This window comes from Mesocricetus auratus, unplaced genomic scaffold (assembly GCF_017639785.1).
Source record: "Mesocricetus auratus isolate SY011 unplaced genomic scaffold, BCM_Maur_2.0 Super-Scaffold_6723, whole genome shotgun sequence".
NCBI classification, from domain to species: Eukaryota; Metazoa; Chordata; class Mammalia; order Rodentia; family Cricetidae; genus Mesocricetus; species Mesocricetus auratus.
In genome coordinates, this window is record NW_024429183.1 from 587,301 (window position 1) to 612,019 (window position 24,719).

Here is a 24,719-nt window from a genome sequence, read left to right on the forward strand (position 1 = left end):
GATGGGGCCCAACAACGTGGGACTGGAGAAATGGCTCAGCAGTTAAGAATTCTGGGTGCTCTTCCAGAGGTCCTGAGTTCAAATCCTAGCACTGACATCTATAATGTGATCTGATTCCATTCTGGTGTGCAGACATACTTGCAGACAAAGCATCCACATACACTAAATAAATAAGTAAGTAAATGAATGAATAAATAAATAAATAAATATTTTTTAAAAGAAAGAATTAAGCCAGGGTGTGATGATATGCCTTCAATCCCAATACCTTGATGACAGAAGTATGTGGATCTCTGAGTTTGAGGCTACATAGTGAATTCCAGGTTAGCCAGGAGTGAGACCTTGTCATACACATATACACACACAACAAAACAAAAAATCAACAAAACCCTATTAATGTTGTATGTGTATATAGTTGCTGACGGTGCTGACAGTGTCATTGTACCATGTCATAGTCTATAGTTAAATGTAACTTTATGTAGTTTTTCCTTGGTTGCCTATTGTATAGGGACATTTCTGATTTTGGTGAGTTTAGAGGCAAATTAATGTGTTCAGGAGAGTCTCAGGTGATGAAATTAACCTATTTCTTGAGTTAAGAGCCTTAACCAGGTGGACAGATTGTGTTCCTAATAGTCACAGGGTCCCATTCTTTTTTTTTTTTTTTTTTTTTTTTTTTGTGGTTTTTTTCGAGACAGGGTTTCTCTGAGGCTTTGGAGGCTGTCCTGGAACTCACTTGGTAGTCCAGGCTGGTCTCGAACTCCCAGAGATCTGCCTGCCTCTGCCTCCCGAGTGCTGGGATTAAAGGCGTGCGCCACCAACGCCTGGCCACAGGGTCCCATTCTTACTATTTTTGTTTGTTTTACTTTGTTTTGGGAACAGGGTCTCATGTAACCCAGGCTGAACTCAGTCTCACTTCCTTGATCCGTCTGCCTCCGCCCCCAGAGTGCTGGGATGCAGGCTTGCACTACCTCACCTGTTCTTAAAGGGTTGCTGGAGATTGAACGCGGATACCATGCATGCTTGACAAATGTTCTGCCAACTGAACGCCATCAGCACCTCTTTTTTGTTCTTGTTGTCTTGAGTCTGGTCTGGAGCTCACCGTGTATCCCAGTTGCTTTCCTCTTGTCTCAGCCTCCCGAGATGGAAATTACAGGCCACCACATCCTGTCCATAGACACTATTTGCACAGCAATTGTGACTTCTCCTTTGATAATCTTGGCCCATCTCTGTCACATTTTTAAGTCTCTGAGCCAAAGTTACTTCTCTCTTTTTTTCAGCAGCAGCCTTCTGTGTGGGGCATATCGTAGCTCCTGAGCTCTTGTTAGACAGCACAGCCCACAGAGTGGCCACCACAGAGCAGTACCTGATGTGATCTCTCTCTGCAGGAGTCCTTTGGGAGCTCACTTGGCTACCACAGCTGCAGCAAGAAGGCGCTGGTCTTCCTCTTCAAGTTCCTGTCTGATCTTGTGCCCTGGGAACCCCCTCGGTACATGCAGGTAAGGAGCCAACAGCTGCCTCCTGAGGTTTCCTGCTCCTGCTGTCCTTTATATAAGGGTCCGCCTCCTGCAGATCACACTGAACCAGGACTGGTTTCTGCCCTTCAACAGACAGTTCAGGTGATACCCAGCATTGGTGTACAGTGAACCAGCACAGGCACCCAGGAGAAGAGAATGTATTCTACCAGTGGCAATGAAGTGTCTGCTGCATAGGCTCTCAGAAGGACGAGCAGGTCCAAGTGGGGTCTGGAAAGATGTTATGGGGGAAGTGAGTATAGGAGGATCTATTGTTACTTTACTAAAATGATATGGTTTTATGGTATTTGAATTTCTGGGTCCTGTACAGATGGCTAAGCAGTTAAGAACACTAACTGTTCTTCCAGAGGACCTGGGTTCAATTCCTAGCACCCACATAGCTGCTCAGAACTGACTGTAACTTCAGTTCCTAAGGGATCTAATGCACTCTTCTGGCTTTTGCAGGCACCAGACACACACACACGATGGACTGACATACATGCAAACAAAGCACCCATATTATTAAGTTTACTAAAAAAAAAATCAGGGCTGGAGAGATGGCTCAGCAGTGAAGAGCACTGACTGCTCCTCTAGTGGTTCTGGGTTCAATTCCCATCACCCACATGGTGGCTCACACCATCTATAAAGAGATCTGGTGCCCTCATCTGGTATAGGTATACATGCAGATAGAACACTCATAAATAAAATAAATAAATCTTAAAAAGAAATCTGGATAGAGATATTCCCAAACTTATAATGATCGTTTCTTCCAGATTTTTTTGTTTTCTTTTAAAAAAAAAAAAGGTTTTGTCGGGCAATGGTGGTACACACCTTTAATCCCAGCACTTGGGAGGCAGAGACAGATGGATCTCTGAGTTTGGGGCCAGCCTGGTCTACTGAGCAAGATCCAGAACAGCCTCCAAAACCAGAGAAACTCTGTCTCAAAAAAAACAAACAAAAAGACTTTATGTAAATCTGCTGTTGGAATATTTGTAACAAGTTGTGGTAGTGTATACTATAATTACTGCATTTAGGAGGCAGAAGTAGGATCAATACAAGTTTGAGGGAGGTTTGCTCAACAGAGGTTCTGGGACAGCCAGGACTACTTTGTGAGACACTGTTTCAAAACAAGGAGACAGAAAAATCTTGAAACCAGGATAGTGGCCCAGTCTTGTAGTCCCAGCATTTGGGAAGCTAAGGCAGAACAATCCTAAGTTCTAGGCTAAGCCAGTCAGGGCCCCTCAGCAAGACTCTGTCTCAGTCTCCCAAAAGATCTGAAGTTAGGTACAGTGGAATATAGTCTCAGTTACTCAAGAGCCTGGTCATGAGGAGGCCAGGAGTTCAAATCCATCTGAGGAACAGTGAAACACTGTCCCAAAGGAGGAAGGAAGGAAGGCTTGGCAGTATTTTTCTTGTTGTCATATAGCCCTTTTCCCCCACTTATTTGGGGGGTAGGTACTCAAAGCTCTCATACTCTGTTTTTAGTAAGAAGTTTGATTTACATTCCAAACTGAATGGGGATCTGTGAGCAAAGGGAATAACAGACTCCAGTCATCATGGGAACTAGAACTGAACCTGTCTGCTTATCCCATGTCTGGACTCTGTCTTTCTTGTGCACTGTTGTTTGTGGCCAAGCCAACCATTCTTTAAGACTGGCAGGTGCCAGTATAGATAATGGAGCTGTGACCAGCACTGCACCCTGACACACACACACACACACCAGCGGTTGAAGTATCCTGTCCTGAGCTCTGAGTGTCTCAGCCTATGCCCCTGAGAAGTGCGAAGTCTGGACACTGAGAACCGTTCCTTCTACTCTCTGACTCTTACCAAATATACAAGGAACACATCGAGTCATTTGTGCAGACCTGCAAGCTAATTCTACGTATGTTTCCTGTTCTTTGACAAATTCTCTTCCTGCCTGCCTGCCTCTTGAACTTGCATCTTGCTGCCAAGCATGGTAGTCTGGCTCTTACTGTACTCACTGTTCCTTAAACCTGGCACTTGTGGTTAGTTTCCTGTAAACTCACCCACAAACATGCAGCAAGTTCTCTAATCACAGACCTGTACGCAGTATGGGCTCTGGCAGGCTGTGCTGGTGCTGTGTTTGTGTTTCTAGGTGATAAAATCTCCAGAGCCTGTGGTGTGGAGCTGCTGCTCCATACCCTTGGTTTCCCTCCCACTCAAAGAACCAATCACAGTACATTTTTCTTAATTTTCCCTTTGGAAGGAAGGGCAGCTGTAGCCACAGGCTTTTCTGCATTTCACCCAGTCCCTTAGCCACTTACAAAATAATCACTCAGAGGCTTAATTTTAGTTATAATTGTTCGGGCAATGGCTCAGGCTTATTACTGGCTAACTCTTACATTTAAATTAACCCATTTCTATTAATCTGTGTGTCACTATGTGGCCCGTGGCTCTGGCATCTTACTCTTCCGGTAGCTGCTGGTGTCTTTTGACCCCACCTTCTTTCTCCCTGTATTCAGTTTAGCTTTCCCACCTAGCTATATTCTGCCCTGCCATAGACCAAAGCAGCTTCAGTCATCAACCAATAAAAGCAACGCATATTTGCAGCATCCAGAATGACATCCCACATCAGGCAGCCTTCTCTTGTGTGTGTGTTTGAGAGAGAGCATCACTGTGTACCTCTTGCTAGCCTGAAACCTGCTATATAGACCAGGCTGGCCTTCAACTTGACATGATCTTTGCCACTTCCTACTGAGTGCTGGGATTACAGGTGTGCATCATCACCACACCTAACTTCTTGTGGATTTTGATTTCAAAAGTTATGTGTCTCATGCCTACTATTATGGTCACTATACCCATTGCCATGTGCTGCTAATGCCCGGTGAGAAGTACTATGTTATCCTGTGGCTTGACATTGCTGTATTGTATTTTCTTGTAGGTGCATATTTTCCACCCACCACTGGTCCCAAGCAAGTACCACTCCCTCCTGACAGACTACATCTCGTTGGCCAAGACAAGGCTTGTTGACCTTAAGGCAAGTCTGCCCACTGCTCTTAGTACCCAGTGCCTGCCTTTGTATCCACATGTTTGTTTTTCCCCTTTGAAGGTTTCCGTAGAGAATATGGGACTCTACGAGGATTTGTCCTCCTCTGGGGACATGGCTGAGGTAATGTGCACTAGGCTTTTTCTTTCAGGCTACCAACCAGCTCCCAAATCATGACACAGAGACTTATTAGTTTGGAATGCTTGGCTTAGCTTAGGCTCATTTCTGGCTAGTTCTTTTAACTTAAATTAACCCATTTCTGTTTATCTACCTTTTGCCTTAGGGCTTTTTACTTTTCTTTCCTTCTGTGTATTTTTTTTTCACCACTTTTTTTTTGTTTTGTTTTGGTTTTGAGACAGGGTTTCTCTATGGCTTCGGAGGCTGTCCTGGAACTTGCTCTGTAGACCAGGCTGGTCTTGAACTCACAGAGATCCACCTGCCTCTGCCTCCCTTTCTTTTACTTCTTCTCATGTCTGCTGCCTGGGTGGCCTTGGCTGTCTCCTTCGTTCTCTCCTCTTTTCCTTCTCCTCTGTTGTTCCTTTTGAGCCTAGATTTCTCCTATTTATTCTCTCTGCCTGTCAGCCTCACCTATCCTTTCTCTGCCTAGCTATTGGCCATTCAGCTCTTTATTAAACCAATCAGGTGCCTTAGGCAGGCAAGGTGAAACAAATGCAACACATCTTTACGTAATTAAACAAATGCATCATAGAGAAAAGTAACACACCTTTACACAGTTAAAGTAATATTCGGAAGCATAAACAAATGTAACACGTCTTTGTCTAGTTAAATTAATATTCTACAGCAGTAATGAACATTGCTTTTGGTTGACCCACAGTCTTTGGTTCACTTGTCTTTTGACTTGAGTAATTTGGCCTTCAAAAACCTGTTTTCCTGAAAGTGTCTGTACTGTCCCTTGGAGCCTTTGTCTGACAACACTAGCTGAGGAGAGTAACCATGCTCAAAGATGGACCTGTGAGCAGTGGATTCTCCTCAGGATTTTTTAGTTTGCTCATCTTTTCATTAATTTTATTTTCTCATTTTCACTATACTTGCTTGTTTGCGTGTGCACATGCTCTGATGCATGTGCAGAAGTTAGAGGCTAGCTTGAGGGAATCAGCTCTCTCTTTTCACCTTGTAGACCTTGTAGGTCCCAAGGATTGAACGTAGGTTGGCAGCTTGCTGTAGCATCTTTACCTACTGGACCACCTTGCTGGCCCTTTTTTATTTTTCATTTTTCTATAATGTTGTCAGAGGAATGGGGCATGCGTGAATATGTGTGGAGGTCAGAGGGCAACTTGCGGAGTGTTTTCTCCTTCATGGGGATCCAGGGTCTCTGGTTCAGGTTTCCAAGGGACCTGCATGGCAGATGTTACCCACTGAGCCATTTGTCTCTCTCTGTTTCCTCCCATCCCCGTTTTCTTTGCGAGGGCTCATGTAGCTCAGGCTGGCTTTAAATTCCTCAGCCACCTCCTTCAGCCTCCTGTGTGCTTGGATTATAGACACTGTCACTGCACCTAGCTTTGACATTTCATAATTTATTTTGAAATCTCTAAGTTAAGTATTCGAGCTCACCTGGTAGCCTTCCTCCTCTCCTGGAAGAGCAACAGAGGAGAGGTAGAGAAAAGGCTTGTACCAGAGGAGTTAGGAGAATGGCACTGACTCTTGGAGCTGAGCAGACGCTAGGGCCCATGTGAGCCCACAAAGCAGGATCTGGGGGATTTGTGACTGTTTCAGGTTGCATGGTACCCACTTCACCTTTCACCTCTAAAATGTCCAAAACTCATGGCAGCAAGGAACAGCGGGTTGGTGTGGGTTTTTATGATTGCTTATTTGCTCTCAAGTCTTCTTTCTGTCTCGATCCCTCCCTATTTGGAACTAGCCTCAGAGCCAAGCGATCCAAGATGTTGAGAAGGCCATCGTGGTGTTTGAACAAACAGGGAAAATCCCAATGCCTGTCATGGAGGCCAGGTAGGAAGAGGCTGCTGCCGAGCGTCCTCTGGCTACAGCATACCCAGACATGGCCGTGCTGCCATTAGTATACTGTGACTCTTGAAGTCTGTCCTACTGTGATCACAAGGTCATATGGGGATGGAGCTGTCATATTCTGTCGTGGGAGACAGGAGTCAGTGTGAATGCTATGTCAAAGGTTCAGTCTTGAGGTGGCATAGAGTGAGGGTGGGTCTATGTCTTTTACTTTTTTTTCTTATTTTTTTTTTTTCCTTGCTGAGGACCAAACCCAGGGCCTTGCGCTTGCTAGGCAAGTGCTCTGCCACTGAGCTAAATCCCCAACCTCTACTTTTTTTTTCTTTTTTGTCATTTTTGTTTTGAGACAGAGTTTCATTGTGTAGCTTTGGCTGATCTGAAACACTTTATGTAGACCAGACTGGCTTCGAACTCATTGCCTGCCTCTGTCTCTTGGGTACTAAGATTAAAGGCATGTTCCACCATGTCAAGCCTGTGTTCATTTCTGTGACAGCATATAGTACCCTCACTCACTAAAATAGGCAATATATGTTACCTATCTGAAGCCATGTGGGAATGCAGGATTATTGACCCCCAGTTTAGCAACAGATTTTTAGTTAGTGCTTCCGGGGTGATCAATGTAGACCCAGCCTAGGGAATTGAGTAGCTTTATTGAATTCATTGTGATTCCTGAACATCTTGAACTTTGATTACTATCAGTGTTGGTGAACTGAGTCAAACTCATGAGGTTTTGAGATTGCTTCAAAGCAGAAAGCTCATGGTGGCCTCATTGCAACCCTCATAGCCTTAGATTAGCCTGGATTCCATGGCCAGTCCTGGGAAGGGTAAACACGGTCCAGATCTCATGGACCATAGGCTTGTTAGTAACGCAGGGTGGCTTTGCAAGACGCATCCTACAACAGTGAAGGGGGGCTGGGAAGACTTAAAAGCAAGATCAATCCCAGGCATGATAGTTCACATCTCTAATCCCAGCACTTCAGAGGCATAGGCAAGCAGATCTCTGTGGGCTTCAGGCCACCCTGGTCTACATAAATAGTTTCAGGCCAGCCAGAGATACTCAGTGAGATGCTTCCTCAAAACACATGATCAGTGTTAAAGTTCAGCCAGGTCTGGTGGTACCCACCTGCGATTTGGTGCCTGAGGGATAGAGACAGGTAGAGCAGGAGTTCAGGATTTTTGCCACATAGTGAGTTTGAGACTTTGTATCAGACTTTGTTTTGAAAAATGAAAGGAAACAAAAGTGACCCTTGAAATGAGAACTGCTGGGTTGCGAGTGACTCGATGGACGAAGCCTTCTCCTGTGTTCACTACAGTGTGTCTGCCTTTCTGTGCACAGCATATTCAGGAGGCCCTACTACCTGTCGCACTTCCTCCCCGCCCTGCTCAAACCTCGAGTGGTGAGTGCAAGCTCATCTTCCACCCACACCTCTGGGAGGTCCGTCCCCTGCCTGCTGCTCACATGATTGCTCTCTAAACAGCTCCCACGGGTTCCTGACTCCCGGATGGCCTTTATAGAGACCCTGAAGAGGTAAGCAGGACTTTGCAGAGGCTGCTCTTTGTTCAATGGGTTTTCCTTGTTTTAATTTTTTCCAATGAGTTTAATAGGGCAAAGAATTTGAGTTCTTTTGTAGATAAATTTACCATATGGGTTTACCAGGTGGGTTGTAGTGGTGCATACCTTTGATCCCAGCACTCAGAGGTAGAGGCAGATGGGTCACTGAGTTTTAAGTTAGTCTGGTCTACAGAGCAAGTTCCAGGTCAACCAGTGCTACACAGAGAAACCCTGTCTCAAAAAACCAAACAAACAAAAAAACAATCCCCTCCCCCCAAAAAAACATTCCTGAGATTCTTTTTATTTACATATTGTCATCTTTTTTTCTAATTTATTTAAAATAGGGGATCACCACATAGCTCTGTAGCTCTGACATGTGCCTATCTCTGACTCCTGAGTGCTGGTATTAAAGCATGTGCCATCACACTGGCCTTTATTTTTATTTATTTATTTTTTTGTTTGTTTGTTTTTTTCAAGACAGGGTTATTCTGTGTAGCCCTGGCTGACCTGGAACACAATCTATAGACCGCTTTAAAACACTTAATTAAATAGCATCCATGATTATTTACTTCAGTTGGCCATATACTAAAGTTGAAAAGATTAGCATGACCTCTGTGGAAGGATACCATGCAAATGTATTTTTACCAAAGCCCACAAGCCACCCATCTGTCGCTTGATCTGAATTTAATGTAGTTAATATACAAGACAAAATGGGCTTTATGCTACTGTCTAGTTCTCTCATGTACCTTGGAAGCATTTAGCATCTTGTAAAATGAATTGGGTACCCTCTTTCTGTTTGTTGGTTGAATCAAAGATTCTGCTCTGTTGTAGTTTGGCAGAGTGTGGTATAAAAACCTTTCCTGCTGACATTTGCAGTCATGGACTCTGGCTATGGACTCAGCTTTGTGAATTACTGTTCGTTCCCTGCCTTTTCCCTTCCTCCCTTCCTCCCTCTCTTCCTGTCTTCCTCTCTCCCTCCCTCCCTCTCTTCCTCCATCCTTGCCTCCCTCCCTCCCTCTCCCTGTGCCCCCTCCCCCTCTGGTCTGTTTCCATGTAACTTTTATTTCAGACTGGGCTTGGAGGTGCATCTAATCCTTAGTAGTAGAGGCAGGAAGTAGAGATTGGCTGTCTGATCTCTTCTGCATTTAAGGATAGGATGGTGTGAATAACAGGTTCTCGATCAGCAAGGGCTACACAGTGAGACATTTTCTCATCAAAACAAAACAACTAAAATTTTTTTTCATTTCATCTAGTGGTTTTATGTTTTTTTTCTTGTGGTGCTGGGAATAGAATCCAGGGCCCCGATAGGAAGTAGGACTGTCTATGTGTTTGTCGTGGCACTGGCGGCAGCCACCTGGCAGCATGGAAAGGACTGTCACACCTACTCAGACGTCTCACTTTGCAACACACGGCTCTGGAATGGCTCTGGAAATGCACTCAGAAACACTCAGCACAATTATTCTCATGGTGCAAAATTCAGATTGGAGGCTGTGCTCCAAAGTAAAAAACCCAATTGACAGGCCAGAACCATTGTAAGAGAAGCAGTCTGAAAATTAATCACACAGACTGCTGGGTGTCACCTGAATATTCTAATGATTTTTTTTTTAATTAGCACTGGGCTGTAGAGATGGCTCAGTGATTAAGAGCACTGGCTGTTCTTCCAGAGGACCTGGGTTCAAGTCCCAGCACTGACATGGCAGCTCACAACTGTCACTCTAATTCCAGGGGATCTGAAACCTTCACACCAATGCACATAAGAAATTATTATTATTATTATTATTATTTTTGGTTTTTCGAGAGAGGGTTTCTCTGTGGCTTTGGAGGCTGTCCTGAAACTAGTTCTTGTAGACCAGGCTGGTCTCAAACTCACAGAGATCCGCCTAGCTCTGCCTCCTGAGTGCTGGGATTAAAGGCATGCGCCACCACCGCCCGGCCAATAAATTATTAAAATTAGCATTTAGTATTTATTACTAGTACATGACATGTTATAAAATCATAAGTACCACTTAAATCTATATATACCTTTAAAATCATAAATGTGATTTGTTTTCTTCTAAAACTAATAAGTGGCTAGAGGTGTAGTTCTATGGTAGAGTGTTTGCCTACTGGGCCTAATCCCCAGCACTGAAAAAAGGAATAAACACAAAACAATACAATATGTACTGGTGTAATGGCTTTGGAATTAGAAACCTAAACCCTGTCATAGTTGACGTTGGCATTGCTTTCTTTTTATCTAGAGCAGATAAGATTCCCTCATCAGTATATGATGCCTACTGCCAAGCCTGTGCCGCTGCTGAGGAGAAGCAGCCCGAAGGTAAGGCTCTGGTCTCCTTGTGCTCCTATGCTTTCTATCTCTGTAATGAGTCTGTCACCAGCACCTGCATTGCCATCCTCAGTGGTCAGGTTGTTCTTAACTCACCCAGGCACCCAGGGACCAAACAATGTGTTACCAGCTCAGGGTTATTGTCTTGGAGGCCTTGAAAGTTTATCGCCTTCCAACCTCCTGGGAAGCATGAGGTAGAAACCCGCCTCTATATTTGGAATCTTTACATGTAGCTCAAGGCCTGCAGCATAGTACAGTCAGGTATGATTATTTTCTAACTGGACAATTTGGTTTGTAGCAGGTTGCAGGGTTTTTTGTTTTGTTTTTATATTTTATTTTATGTGTGTGGGTGTTCTTGCCTGTATGTAAGTCTGTGCATTGTGTGTTCGACTGGTGTGTTCAGAGGCCAGAAGCAGGGGTTGGATCTCCTGAAACTGGAGTTACAGGCAGTTGTGAGCCACCATGTGAACTCTAGAAACCCAGCAGCTAGTGTTTAACCACTGAGCCATCTGTCCAACCCTGGACTGGGGATCTCTGTACATGACAGCAGTGATAGATCTTGTTAACTCTGGGAAGCTGTGATCAAGGAGCCGCCATCCGTGCAGTGTGTGTCTAGCATGTCCTATCTGTCCCATTCTTCAGTGCCATGTGGCTCTGACAGCTAGCATGACAACAGTGAGAGGAGCACGTTTTCAATTATTTATTAATTTCCTTACTTTACAAGGGTCTCTTGTATCCTTGGCTAGCCTTAAACTCTCTATGTAGCTGAGAATGACCTTGAACTTCTGAGCTTCCTGCCTCTACCTCCCAAGTGCTGGGATTCCAGGCATGTGCAGCCATATTTTTTTTGTTGTTGTAAGCCTAGCCTTTAACGGCTGAGCTATCCCTCCAGCCCTTGCAACCATATTTTTATGTGTAGTACTGGTGTGGAACCCAGGACTCTGTGCATGTTGGGCAAGCATTCTACCACCTGAGTAACTGAGTCACATCACGATTTCTGTTTGTTTTTTACTAATCTATATCAATCATACAAAATACTGGGATTCGTTATGACATTCTCATATGTCATAATATATACATATATATATATTATGTATAATGTACATATAATACATATATATGTAATATATAATACATACATAATGTACTTTGAATCATATGTCACTCCTCATTACTCTCTTGTCCACTCCTATCCCATTGGTCCTCTTCCTCTTTCCAAATAGCCTTATTTTAACTTTGGTTCATTTTTTTAAAATCTAGATGCTGCATATGAAAGAAAAGATGTGATATTTGCTTTTTAATTACATTTATTGTTGGGGGTGGGGTGGCTGTGTGTGTGTGTGTGTACCAAACACATAGGTGGAGATCTAAGGACAAATTGTGGGTTCTTGCTTTCTACCTACCTTCTGAACCCCTGGGATCAAATTTGGGTTATCAGGGTTGGCAGCAGGCATCTTTACCAGTGAGCTCTGCAGCCTCATGTTTTCATTTTTTTAGGGCAGAGTCTAATGTAGCCTATTCTGGCCATTGAGGGGGTCCTTGACCTCTAAGTGCTAAGGTCATAGGCGTATGCCACTACACTGGGTTGATATTTGTCTTTCTGAGTCTGGCTTATTTTGATTAACATAATAATCTCCAGTTTCATCCGTTTTCTTACAGATGATACAATTTTATTCATTATAGACAAGAACTCTTGTGTATATACTATATTCTCCTTATTCACCTATCCATTGATAACTATGCTGAGCCTATAATTTGACTTTTGTGAGTGCCACAGGAAAACAATGGGTGTTCACTCCTTTGGATGTATATCCAGGAGTGTACAGCTGGACTGTGCACTTATAGTTCTATTTTTAGTTTTGTTATTTTATGTTTGCTTGTTTGTTTGTTTTCGAGACAGGATTTCTCTGTATAGTCCTGAAACTCACAGAGATCCTCCTGCCTCTGCCTCCCGAGTAGTGGGATTAAAGCTGTGCAGTTCTTTTTGTACTTTTACCCTTTTCTTTTTCCCTTCCTTTTTCTTTTCTTTTTTAAGATTTATTTATGTACACATGCCTGTATATATGCCTGCACAACAGAAGAGGGCACCAGATCTTATTACAGATGTGGTTGCTGGGAACTGAACTCAGGACCCCCTAGAAGAGCAGCAGCCAATGCTCTTAGCCTCTGAACCATCTCTCCAGGCCCCTTTTCCCCACTTCTTTACTGGATTGTTTTGCTTTTGGTGTGTAATTGAGTTTATATATTCCGAATATTATTCCCCAGTAATATGAATAGCTGGCAAAGATTTTCTCCCATTCTGCAGCCTGTTTGCTTTGTTCTGCCAGAGTTTTTCAATTTGAAGCAATCCTATTGGTCAGTTCTTGCTATTCGTTCCTATTGAGAAAGCCGCCTGTGCTTATGTGTGTTTCAGGTCTTAAAGTAAGGGCTTTAGTCCACTGTTAATTTATCTACTTGATCTAAACATGACGAGAGGAATAGTGTTCTAAAAAATTTCTGTCTTCTACTTATGATTATTGAGTTTTCCAAAACACTATTTGTTAACCTTTTTTCCCCAGTATATGTTTCTGGCACCTTTGCTGCATGATTTTGTTTTTTTTCTGGGTCCTCTATTCCATCGGTATACATACCTATCCTTGGGCTAACAACATGCTGCTTTTGCTACTGTGACTCATGTATAATTTCAACAGATACTGTGATACCGCCTGCATTGTTCTTTTTGCTCAGGATTCTTTTGGTTGTCTTGAAATCTTGATCTTCTGAGACTGTCATTGTTTTAAAGGTGCCATAGAGGCTGTGAAAGTGTGTCTGTGTGGTGCAGTGTGTGTATGGAGGTCAGAGACAACTTGTGGGAGCTGGTTCTAGATTCTGGGAATCTAGCTCAGATTTTCAAGCTTGACAACAGGCCCTTTCCCTTCTGAGTCAACTTACTGACTCTTGTTTTTCTTTCAAAATATGTGGTAGATCTTCCTTTATATAACTAGAATGGCATATGTGTTAGGGCTTTTGAACCAGAGCCTATTGCAAATATGAGGCTTCTTGCTGTGAGCTAAAGGCTAAAACTTCTCTCCAGCACTAACTCTTAGTGTTTCTTCACATCCTGTTATAAAGAGAATATAGCCATGTTACTTGAAAGTTTGGGAAATGAATAAATTATTATGCATCAGTGATTCTGACCCTGTCCCCAAGCAGTCACCCAGGCTGTGCAGCTGTTTCTCATTATATATTTTTTCCACAGTTATATATCACATTTTTTGTAAGTTTTTTAAATTTTATTTTATTTTCTGTGCACAGGTGTTTTACTTGTATGTGTTTGGTGCCCTCAGAGGCCAGAAGAGGGCATCAGATTCCCAGAGACTGAAGTTACAGGTCATTGTGAGCCAAAGCATGGGTGCTAGGACTCAAACCTGGGTTCTCTGGAAGAGCAGGTGGTGCTCTTCATCCCTGAGCTATCTCTCCAGGCGCTCTCTTGCTCTTCACGCTCTCTCTCTCTCTCTCTCTCTCTCTCTCTCTCTCTCTCTCTCTCTCTCTCTCTCTCTGTGTGTGTGTCTGTCTGTCTGTCTGTCTGTCTGTGTCTCTTTCGGTCTCTCTGTCTCTCTTCCTTAAACCTGTTTATATTTTTTCTTTTTAGTGTATGTTATACCGGGTGGTGGTGCACTCCTTTAATCTTAGCACTCAGGAGAAGAGGCAGGTGGATCTCTGTGAGTTTGAGGCCAGCAGAGAAAGTTTCCAGACAGCTAGAGCTATACAGAGAAACCCTGTCTCAGAAAACAAAACAAAAACAACAACAAAAAGTATATTGCTGGGAATTAAACCTAGTGCCTTGTATATTATAGGCACATATTGTGCTGTCGAGTGACATCTCCAGTCTCAGGGTTTTATTTTTGCTATTGCATTATCCAGCGTCAAAAGGAGAGCCTCCCAGAGACTGAGTGCTGTCCACACAAAGCGGTACATATCAGCATTTCCCCAAGTGCACGAGGTTTTTCTATTTGTAATAAATAATCCCACTGAGTGTGATTACCATTAGCCTAATCTTTAATGTCCTCCCCTGGTTCAGATGCCACCCCAGGAAAAAGGACAAAGCCTGACTGTGCTGAACAGCCCCTGGGACTGCTCAAAGCTGCACTTGAAGAGCTCAGAGCTTTGATGACAGACCCCATCCAGTATGATGGTAAGAAAGGGAGATGGGGCTGTGTGGGGTAGAGTGTTTGTGTTCTGGATACATGCGTGTAGCCATAGTGACAGAGGCTGGCCTGTCATTCCTGTAGCTCAGCATTTGCCAGATGAACCTGCCCACAGCCTAGACTAAGTGAGGGTCAGAAGATGGGGATAACCTCACTGTACTGTCACACTCCCTAGACAGGAGGTGGGTCATCTCGTTTGTATTGCAATAAGACAGATGGTGGAGAAGAAGCAAACTGAAGTTCGTAAGCACAGATTCTTACTGTCTCAGTAGACACAACATCAAGCACCTTGGAGGTTTCCCTCTTTGTTTCTGCTCCTGAGCATTTTGTGAGACACTCAGTCCAGATGGCCACCTGTGCGGTTCAAAGCACTGGCTTGCACAGCAGTCCATGGCATCAGTAACAAACTTGCAGTGCTCCCAAAGTTTTCATTTTAATGGATGTACAATTTAAAGTAAATTCACCACAGGTTTTACTGGGTGCGCTAGTCTAGTTTCTGTTGCTGTTAAAAACAAAAAAGAAAGCTGGCAGTGATAGCGCATCCCTTTAATCCCAGTACTCGGGAGGCAGAGGTAGGCGGATCTCTGTGAGTTCGAGGCCAGCCTGGTCTACAGAGCGAGTTCCAGGACAGCCTCCAAAACAATACAGAGAAACCCTGTCTCGAAAAACCAAAAAAGAAGAAAAGAAAAAATCAAAACCTAACAAACAAACAAACATGACAAATCCAACAACAAAAACTGCTTGAATTGGGGTTGGATAGGAGGCTCAACAGTTAGAGGATCTGGCATCCATATCAGGTAACTTACCTGCAACTCCAACATCGGGTGATCAACAGTCTCTTCTGGATTCCAGGCATCATCACTCCCATGCACATATCCACACAGAGCACACATTCATACACATAATTAAAAATAATTGAAAACAAAAACTCTGAATCCTCCATTGTATGACGGCCCACATCCAAACCCAAAATCTATTTTTATGCACGATAGATTTTTTTTTTTTTGGTTTTTCGAGACAGGGTTTCTCTGTGGCTTTGGAGGCTGTCCTGGAACTCCCTTGGTAGTCCAGGCTGGTCTCGAACTCACAGAGATCCGCCTGCCTCTGCCTCCCTAGTGCTGGGATTAAAGGCGTGTGCCACCAATGCCCGGCCGCACGATAGATTTTTACCTTACCGTGGATTAATTTTTATAGAAGCCAAGACAGCCTCGCAGGGAGGCATTAGCTAACTTGTGCATTGCCACAGCTTTGCTGAGGCTGTGGATCCTTGACACACCCTTCAGGCCAGGTATCCAGGCGTCAGAGCACAACTTCCTAGGCTGCTTTCGTAAATGTGCTGTGTATGGCTTTGTGTGTGCACATGCATATGGGCTCCTGCTCTGTTGCCCATGCTGGCCTTAATCTCAGCCTCCCAAGTGCTGGAACTTAGTCCTTCACCACTGCTTCCAGCTCAGGACATAGCATGTGTGGAGCATTAGGAAGAGTTCCAGGGCGTAAGCAAAAGAAGAATGGATGACAAAGCAACAGAGGTTTGCATGCTTGAGTCCCAAGGCCTTTGCAGTGATCCTATCTTCAGTCTATGAGGTTTTGTGCTTAGACAGATAGAAGTGTCACCTTAGACAGGCTGTGGTTGCTGCAGTGTGTCCATCCTTCCTTCCATTCAGAGGCGGCTCCACGTTGCGGGGCAGCCGCTCGGCCAGCACTCTCTAGTAGCCTACAAGGCCGCGCACTTCATGTTGTCCCTTCCCAGCTTGCTCCTGATGTAGCTGGCTTCTCTGTTTGCAGTTATATCTGCTCAGGTGGCTGCGATCTCTGAAAGACTGAATGCTGCTGTGGGTCACAGTAACGATGACGGCAGCCTCGGGAGATCAAAGATTCAACTCAGTGTCCTTACTCCCACTCTCCAGACACAGGACCAGGCGGTATGTCTGTGAGGACCCGGCTGTGGCCCCTTCTTAGATTATAGAAAAAGTATGCAGTTAGATGTTGAGCACGCAGGCACTGGCTATGCCACACTTGACCAGCCTCCCTTGCCTGTTTGTGTTTAAAGGTGTTCTTTCTTGTTTAGAAGTTTTTTTGAGACAGGGTCTCATGTAGCCCAGCTGGCCGAGGCTGACCCTGAATTCCTGCTCTCCATCTCCACATCCCAAGTGCTGGGATTGCAGGTGTGCGCCACCAGCTTGTTTTTCATTTAAAGAAGCCCAGTGGCAAAGGCTATTTTTAACTTCAAAGCCCATAGTATTTACTCTTTTGCCCTTTACCATCAAGGTTTACCTATCTTCTCACCAGGCACTTTCATGTTCCCAGCTGTGTGGTAACACACTGGTTCAGTCCAGCAATTTGGTGCCAACTTGCATTGTAGCTTTCTTTCTAAAGGCTAGCTGGCAGCCTGAATTTGATCCCCACTTCCTGTGAGGTGGTAGCAGAGAACTGATTCCTGAAAGTTGTCCTCTGACCTCCGTACACATATTCACAGCATAAAATAAACTGAACATTAAGTGTAGCTCTCACTATGGTTCTTTTTGCATAGGCAGCTTCCTGTCACTCTCAGATATAGGAGGCCAGAGCCTCACAGTGCTGTGTCTCTTCCCAGGTTGTGGATCTCCTGCTCACAGCCTTCTGTCAGAACCTAATGGTGGCCTCTAGCTTTGTGCCCCCGGAGAGGTACGGCTGATTTCCATCTGTCCTAGGGTGCTGAGACCAAGCAGGGCAAGCTCTGTTTCAAGAATGGATGACTGGGCTGAGCTTTGTCGGATAGAGACTGAATGAAGACTGTCTATGCTGTGTAAAGGCCACTGTTTGGAAGAAGCCTGGCCCTTTTATAGACCTCCATGCCTGGACTGGTTGTAGAAGGGATGTACAGGGCTGTGACCAGCCAGTGAGTTGTTCTCTGTCTTTGCAGGCAGAGCCCCTGGGCTGTCCTTTTCGTGAGGACCCTTTGTGGACACATGCTTATCCCTGCGGTGCTCACTCGGCTCTGCCAGCTGCTCTACCACCAGGTAAGCTCCTGCATCCTGCAGGTCACTTCTCAAGCTGCTGTGAGCCTCGGCCGATGCTAACTTCTGCTTTTCAGTGATTTTTGAGCCTTCTAGTTAGACTATCATTAACTTTGTCCTTATTTCAGGGTCCAAGCCTGAGTACCCCTCATGTACTGGGGTTAGCTGCTCTCGCCGTACATCTGGGCGAGTGTAGGTCCATGCTTCCAGAGGTGGATCCAGGTGTTCTTGCACCTGCTGGCAGCCTTTGTGTCCCTGAGTTATTGAACAGCCTCCTGACCTGCCGTACAAGGGAATCTCTGCTATTCTGCTTGAAGTAAGCCGTTCCTGAGTTCCTCAGCTGTTGCTTTCTCCTCTTGAAAAGTAACAGATACTCAGCAAATAAGATTGAGAGACCATGTGACTGAAGAGACGGCTCAGTGATTAAGAACACTGGCTGATCTTGAAGACCCAGGTTCTAGTCCAATACCCACCTATCATCTCACTATTTCCAACTGCGGTTCTAGAGAATCTGACTCCCTCTTCTGGCCTCTATGAGCATTGCATGTGCTTGGTGCACAGTCATCTCTATGCAGGCAAAACATACATACACATAAAAGAAAAATAAAATTACCAAAAATTACCAAAAATTAAAAAATATATATATGAGAGGCCAGGGATGGGGTGTTGTGGGTGATAGAGTCTGTGCTGAGCTTGAATGAGGCCAATCCTAAGTTTGGAACCTAGGTACTAGGTTCAGTTCCTAGTTCCTAAAGTAGAAAGAGGTGCAGAAAATTAGTCACCCAAGAATCATCCCATAATATTCTAGATTTTTATTTTATTTAATAGTTATTTGTTTTATTTAACAGGTATCTATGTTTGTGCTTTAGGGAACCACTGAAGTTGAAAAGTTGTTACTAATATTAACACTACTATAAACATCTTTCAGCAATACCCTTGCTATGCTGTGGTGGAGCCTGTTTGGCTGTCTTGGGAAATTTCGTGTGGGCTTTGAAGGATGAAAATGTATAAAATGGCAGCCTCTCTAAATAAAATAATTCTTTGGGAAAAATCCCCGCCACTGTGGAACCATATAACGTGGTAGCTGCCTACTCCCATACAAATTAATACCAAGCTGCTAGAAAGTTTAGATAAGTAACATATGCTTGATAAATAAGGTATATTTGGTAATTAAGATTTATAAGTTCCAGGGCTGGAGAGATAGCTCAGCAGTTAAGAAATCTGGCTGCCGCTGGGCGATAGTGGCACACTCACCTTTAATCCCAGCACTTGGGAGGCAGAGGCAGGCAGATCTCTGTGAGTTTGAGACCAGCCTGGTCTACAAGAGCTAGTTCCAGGACAGTCTCCAAAGCCGCAGAGAAACCCTGTCTCAAGAAACAAACAAACAACAAAAAAAAAAAGAATACTGGCTGCTCTAACAGAGGACCCAGGTTCAGTTCCCAGCACCCACATGGCAGCTCCCAAGTATCTGTAACTCCAGTTCCAGGGGATCTGACACCCTCTCATAGACATGCATGCAGGCAAAACACCAGTGCACATGAAATTAATTAACTAATTAAAGATTTATAAATCCCTAAGCTCTACTCAGGCTCACAATAATATTTGTCTAGCCTCATCTTTGCTCACTTTTAAACTTTTAACTATTTGTATAAACTAAGCCACACAAAAACTGCAATATTCTATAATAGTCTGCTTCCCCAAGAAAGTCCTTTCCCCATGGTCAGGTATTCTCTGTTCCATGTAGTCTTTTGCTTCGGCACACAACGTTGGAGCGGGTCAGGTCTCCTAGAGGCTGTACTCACAGATACTGTTTTCTCCCTACATTCTTCCTGTAGTACTCTTTCACAGAATAACACTAGTGCTGCTCACCTGAGCTAGAGGTGCCTGCACCAGCCTTCCTGTCTGTGCCCTTCATTGAATGACCTGGCCCCTGACTGATCCCAGATCCAGGCAATGTGTTTCATTCCTTTTGTGACAAATCCAGTGACTGTGCCTTTGCTCACGTGTCCTTGTGTCAGTCATTGTGGATGTGAGCTTTTGGAGGTAGCACTTCCCTCTCAGGAGACACTGAGCCTGAAACCAGAGTAGCCCAACAGTTCTTTCAGTTGAGGAGCGATGCTCAGGTCGTCTAGTTTGGAGCACACTGAAGTCAGCTTGGTGAATTCAGCCTCCGTTTCCTTCACTGCAGATTCTGCACAGCCGCGATTTCTTACTGTTTATGCAAGTTCTCTGCGCAGCCCCACGCTGCCTTGCGCAACTGTTTGTCTCCAGGCCTGATCAGAAGGGTATGTGTCTCAGGTCCCTGCTTTTGATCTGAAGGTGTCTGGCTTCTGCAGCATTCTTGTGTTTCTCTCAGTGCATGGTGCACGGCTGTCTCTGGGGAGATTTTCATGCTGAATGCTGCTCTTACATTTCTTTCTGGGTTTAAATTGTGGCTGAGATGACAGCTGTTAAGTATATGCTACTCTTTTGAATAGATATTGATGTTTATAGCACAAGTAAGTTAAAAGATAAGAATTCATTTAAAAAAAGTCTTTCCCCTTAAACCACAGTTATCCCTCTGTTTGGTATTGTTTTGGGAGGTTTGTTTGCTTGGCCAGTTGGATGGGGCTTTTTTGTTTTGTTTTGTTTTGAATTCTGGGATCAAACTTAGAGTCTCACATGTACTAAGCAAGTGCCCTACCACCAAGTTACTGCCTCAGACCTCCTTCTAGAATTTTGCTGAGCACCTCTTGTATATGAACCATTGAATTTTAACTGTAGGCTTCATATTAGAAATAAAAGAGAAAACATCTTTGAGATGCTGAAGCAGGAGGATTTGTGAAAGTTTTTTTGTTTATTTGTTGTCAAGATTTATTTTACTTGTGTGAGGGTGGAGAATACAGGTTAGGCCAGTAGAGGCCAGAGGAGGGCTTCAGAATTTCTTGAGCTAGAGTTACAGGCAGTTATGAGTCACCAAACATGGGGCCTAGGAACTGTACTCTGGTTCTTATGATAGTGCGGAGATAGCCAAGCATAGTGGCATACACCTTTAATCTCTGTACTCGGGAGGCAGAGGCAGGTGGATCTCTCCAGCTTGAAGGTAGCTTGATTTCCAGGAGTTTCAGAACAGCCAGGGCTACACAAAGAAACCCTGCACCCCCCCCCCAAAAAATACAGCAGGAAGCAACCTTAACCACTAAGCCATCCCTCTCAAAATAAAATAAAACACACACACACACTAGAGACTAGCAAGATGACTCAGTGGATAAAGGTGCTTGCTACCAAGTTTGGGGAACTGAGTCCAATCCCTGAAACCTGTATGTTGGAAAGAGAGAGCTAAGTCCCACAAGAACTAACTCTGACCTCCACACATGCCTCTTATACACATATACACGATAAGTAAATGTAAGTAAAAAATGAATAAATAAATGGGGGGGTTGGAAAGATGGGTTAGTTAAGAGCACTTGCTGCTCCATCATAAGGATTGGAGGTTGGATCCTAGCACCTACAAATGCCTTCCATAATTCCAATTCCAAAAATCCAACCCGCCCTTCTGGCCTCTGGATACTTGTACAAACACACAAAATAAAAATGAAAATCTTAGCGGGGCGTTGGTGGCGCACGCCTTTAATCCCAGCACTCGGGAGGCAGAGGCAGGTGGATCTCTGTGAGTTCGAGGCCAGGCTGGACCAACAGCCTCCAAAACAGAGAAACCCTGTCTCGTAAAACCAAAAAAAAAAAAAAAGAAAGAAAATCTTAAAAAAAAAATAGGGCTGGTGGTGTAGCTCAGTTAGTTGAATGCTTGCCTAACCAAAAGCCCTAAATTTGATCCTCAGCACTATATAAAACAGATGTGGCACACCCTGTAATCCCAGCACCCTTGGCTTATGTAGCAGAGTTGAGGCCAGCCTGGGCTTCATAAACCCCTGTCTCTAAATAATAAAATAATAAAAAAGAGTCATCAGGGAAACTTTTGAAAAGTCTATAGTTACAGGCCCTGCCCAGATAAATCAGAACCAGAGCATCCAGGGAATCTAGGCTACATTCATGCTTTGAGGGACCTTGTCCTAAGGCCTGTCTGGAGACTGGAGACCCAGAATGGTCTCCAGCAAAGACTGGGCACTTGAATAGCCTAGTTCTTGTTAACTGTGGGCCGAGAGTCCTATCTGTAGCCCTCATTAGCAAGAAATGCTAGTAACACGTCGTTGATGAGACATTTTTCTGGTCTAGTTGGTGTGGTTCTAAATGAATACTATTGGCCACACTAGGGGAACAGGCCTTTCTCGCTGCTGCAGGGCTAACTCGTGGAGGGCGGCGTAGATCCAGCACTCTACTTTAGGAATGCTGGTTAGGCATACCTAAGAGCCTCTCCCAGAAGCCACTCTCTCCTCTCAGTAAAACACCCACCCCAGATTTCACCAGAAAGGCCAGGGCTTAGGAACCCCCCAAGGAGAAGTGCCTTGCCTCCCCTGTCCCTTCCTCCCCTGCTCACTGAGATGCTGTGTATGTAAGGGCTGGTTTTGGTCCTCCAGAGGGTGACAGATAGGTCTCCTGGTTGGTTCTCTGGGTGTGTCCTTGTGATTGCTTCCTTCTCTCACTGAATTTGTCGCTGTCTGTTTCAGTTTCAGTTCATTGTGTTAAGAGTGTTCTCAGAGGCCAGAGCACCTTGTCCTCCAGAGCCCACAGCTTCCCTCTCCTGGAGACCCTTGTACCTTCCTTCTGCAGACTGGCAGAGTGCTGCACTCTCTCTGTGGAGATGGAACAGTTTCCAAGAACTGTTGAAGGAGAAGGAATTTTATGTAGGTCTCCATGTCTTCCATTATGTCACATGTCCTGGGTGTGTGTGTGTGTGTGTGTGTGTGTGTGTGTGTGTGTGTGTGTGTGTGTGTGTGTGTGTGTGTATGTGTGTTTGGGAGGTGGAAAAAACCTGACTCTAGCCAGGCGGTGGTGGAGCACGCCTTTAATCCCAGCACTCGGGAGGCAGAGGCAGGCGGATCTCCGTGAGTTCGAGGCCGGGCTGGACCGACAGCCTCCAAAACAATACAGAGAAACCCTGTCTCGTAAAACCAAAAAAAAAAAAAAAAAAAAAAAAAAAAAACCTGACTCTAGGCATGTGTATAAGAGAGTTCTATGTCTCCTGAGAGGCCAGAGCAATACTTGGTTGAATCGAATCTTTACTGCGGTCACTGAAGCTGTAAGGGGCTCCAAAAAAATCTTGCTGTGCTTGCTCTCCCAGCAGCAGGGATTCTTCATGGCAGTCCTGGCATGGGCTTCGGTGTCTCTGTGCCTCTAGCTTATGCCCCTCAACTGGAACCTGGACGATTCGCATGAACTGACCAGGCCCCTTATTTCCTAACGTGTTTGCCTAGTTTAGGGAAAATCGTTGTGTCACCTTTTTGTGGTTTAGCTACATAAGGGTAGGTGTGGTACCGAAACCAGTATGAGAAAAGGTGAAGCAGCAGAGAGCCAGCAACCCACTAGTGACTTGGGGGACATGTCATCAGCTCTTCAGAGAGCCCTGTCACGTCTTAGGACATTTGCAGTCTTGCTTCCTGGTTACATTGTATCTGTCTGCCTTGAACTTTGTCCAAGTGGGAGTGTGTGGAGGGATGGTCTGTTATGTGGGTTTTTTTATGCAAAGTGAGATTTTTGAGATTAGGGCACACTTCTATGTGAGGTTGCTTTAAGAATTTTCATAAGAAGAAAAATAAAAGATGCCATTAATACAGAGAAACCTTGTCTCAGAAAAATAAAATAAAAAGATGCCATGAATATTTGAAGCAGATTGATACATCAGGGTTTGGGGGAGCTGTTTGTTTGAGTTGCTTGTTGGTTGTGTTTTAGGCAGGGTCTCACTGTAGCCCTGGCTGGCCTAGAACTCCCTATGTAGTAGAATAGGCTGGCCTCAAACTTGCAGAGATATGCTTGCCTTTGCCTTGAGTGCTGAGAATAAATACCCAGTTTATACCAAGGTTTATAGCAAGGTTTATCCCCCCCAACTCCTGCCCTATAAAATAATTTATTTTCTTCTCACATAATAATTTAACCAGAACAGGTTAATTGATTAAAAGTAGGTAACATGCTAGTTAAAAGACCAGTTTGGCCAGGTGTGGTGATATATGCATGTAATCTCAGCACTTGGGAATTGAAGCAAGAGAGTAGTTTTAATTTCATATTCAGAGCTTGTACACAATATGTTTCCACAGTTCATCTGCTCTCCATTTCATTACAGCACAGAGCACAGATCTCTGTAAGATAAAATGGCAAACACTTGTAAGCAGTGTGAGTTTTGTGTTTCATCCTGAATGTTTCTATCGCTCAGTTAACTTACAGAGATTGGGTACAGCTGGAATTGGAAATTCAACCTGAAGTTGATGTTCTCTCGGATACAGAAAGGTAAGAGCTCAAGGGGAGCTGACCCCTGAATATCGTCATAGGCTTCTCATACAGCCATCTTAAGTGTGATGTTCAAGTTAACTGGGTCAACAACTTTAGTCATTCACTTTTTATTGAAAAGCATTGAGTTTCCACCACATGCCAGACATTTCTAGAATGTCCCAGAAGCTGAAGTAACAAAGTAACAGAGACACCTACCTATAAGGCACCTTTGTTCAGAAAGACAAGGTCTCTGCAGGGGACCCTATACCTACCAGAGTCCATGTTCAGAAGTGTATACATTCTGTGCACTTTGGTTAAACCATAGGTAGACACAATGAATGATCTGAGGCTACAAGGTAAGCCCTGTAAGAGCCAGTTACCATACTGAGATAGTAGAGCAGGTGTTTGTTGTGAGGCAATAGGGGTATATGGGAGAGCAGGCTCCACAGAGTGCCTTCATATGAACACCAGAAACTGAGTACATCGTGACTAGGTTTTTTGTTTGTTTGTTTGTTTGTTTGAGGCCTCATTATAACCTCACTTTTTAAAAAAATGACTTATTTATGTTTATGGTGTACCGTGTGTGTGTCTGGTGACTATAGAGGTCATAGGTGGCAGATCCTTTGGAAATGAAGTTCCAGGTGGATGTTAACTGCCATGTCAGTGCTGGGGAAAGAGCCTGGGACCTTTGCAAGAACATCTAGTGCTCTTAAGAGCTGAGCTATCACATCAGCCTCTACAACCTCACTTTTTAGCCCTCTGGGTCACTGTTACCTTGAGATTATACTTAGTTGCCTGCTCCA

The 24,719-nt window shown here is 44.3% G+C and overlaps 1 protein-coding gene across 4 annotated transcripts in view; it reads left to right on the forward strand.

Moving 5' to 3' along the window:
• Positions 1-24,719, forward strand: part of Fanca (FA complementation group A) — a 56,651-nt gene that overhangs the window by 18,872 nt on the left and 13,060 nt on the right. For 2 of the 4 annotated variants that reach the window (XM_040735131.1, XM_040735142.1), the window contains exons 15-29: positions 1,383-1,493; positions 4,411-4,506; positions 4,579-4,638; positions 6,395-6,483; positions 7,835-7,895; positions 7,977-8,026; positions 10,288-10,364; positions 14,434-14,547; positions 16,346-16,482; positions 17,154-17,224; positions 17,463-17,559; positions 17,685-17,872; positions 19,745-19,841; positions 22,161-22,337; positions 23,861-23,934. In XM_040735131.1, coding sequence (XP_040591065.1) covers positions 1,383-1,493; positions 4,411-4,506; positions 4,579-4,638; positions 6,395-6,483; positions 7,835-7,895; positions 7,977-8,026; positions 10,288-10,364; positions 14,434-14,547; positions 16,346-16,482; positions 17,154-17,224; positions 17,463-17,559; positions 17,685-17,872; positions 19,745-19,841; positions 22,161-22,337; positions 23,861-23,934 — 1,499 coding nt within the window. Of the gene's footprint in view, positions 1-1,382; positions 1,494-4,410; positions 4,639-6,394; positions 6,484-7,834; positions 7,896-7,976; positions 8,027-10,287; positions 10,365-14,433; positions 14,548-16,345; positions 16,483-17,153; positions 17,225-17,462; positions 17,560-17,684; positions 17,873-19,744; positions 19,842-22,160; positions 22,338-23,860; positions 23,935-24,719 lie in introns of all 4 variants that reach the window. The other 2 variants (XM_040735126.1, XM_040735137.1) reach the window with 1 other exon arrangement.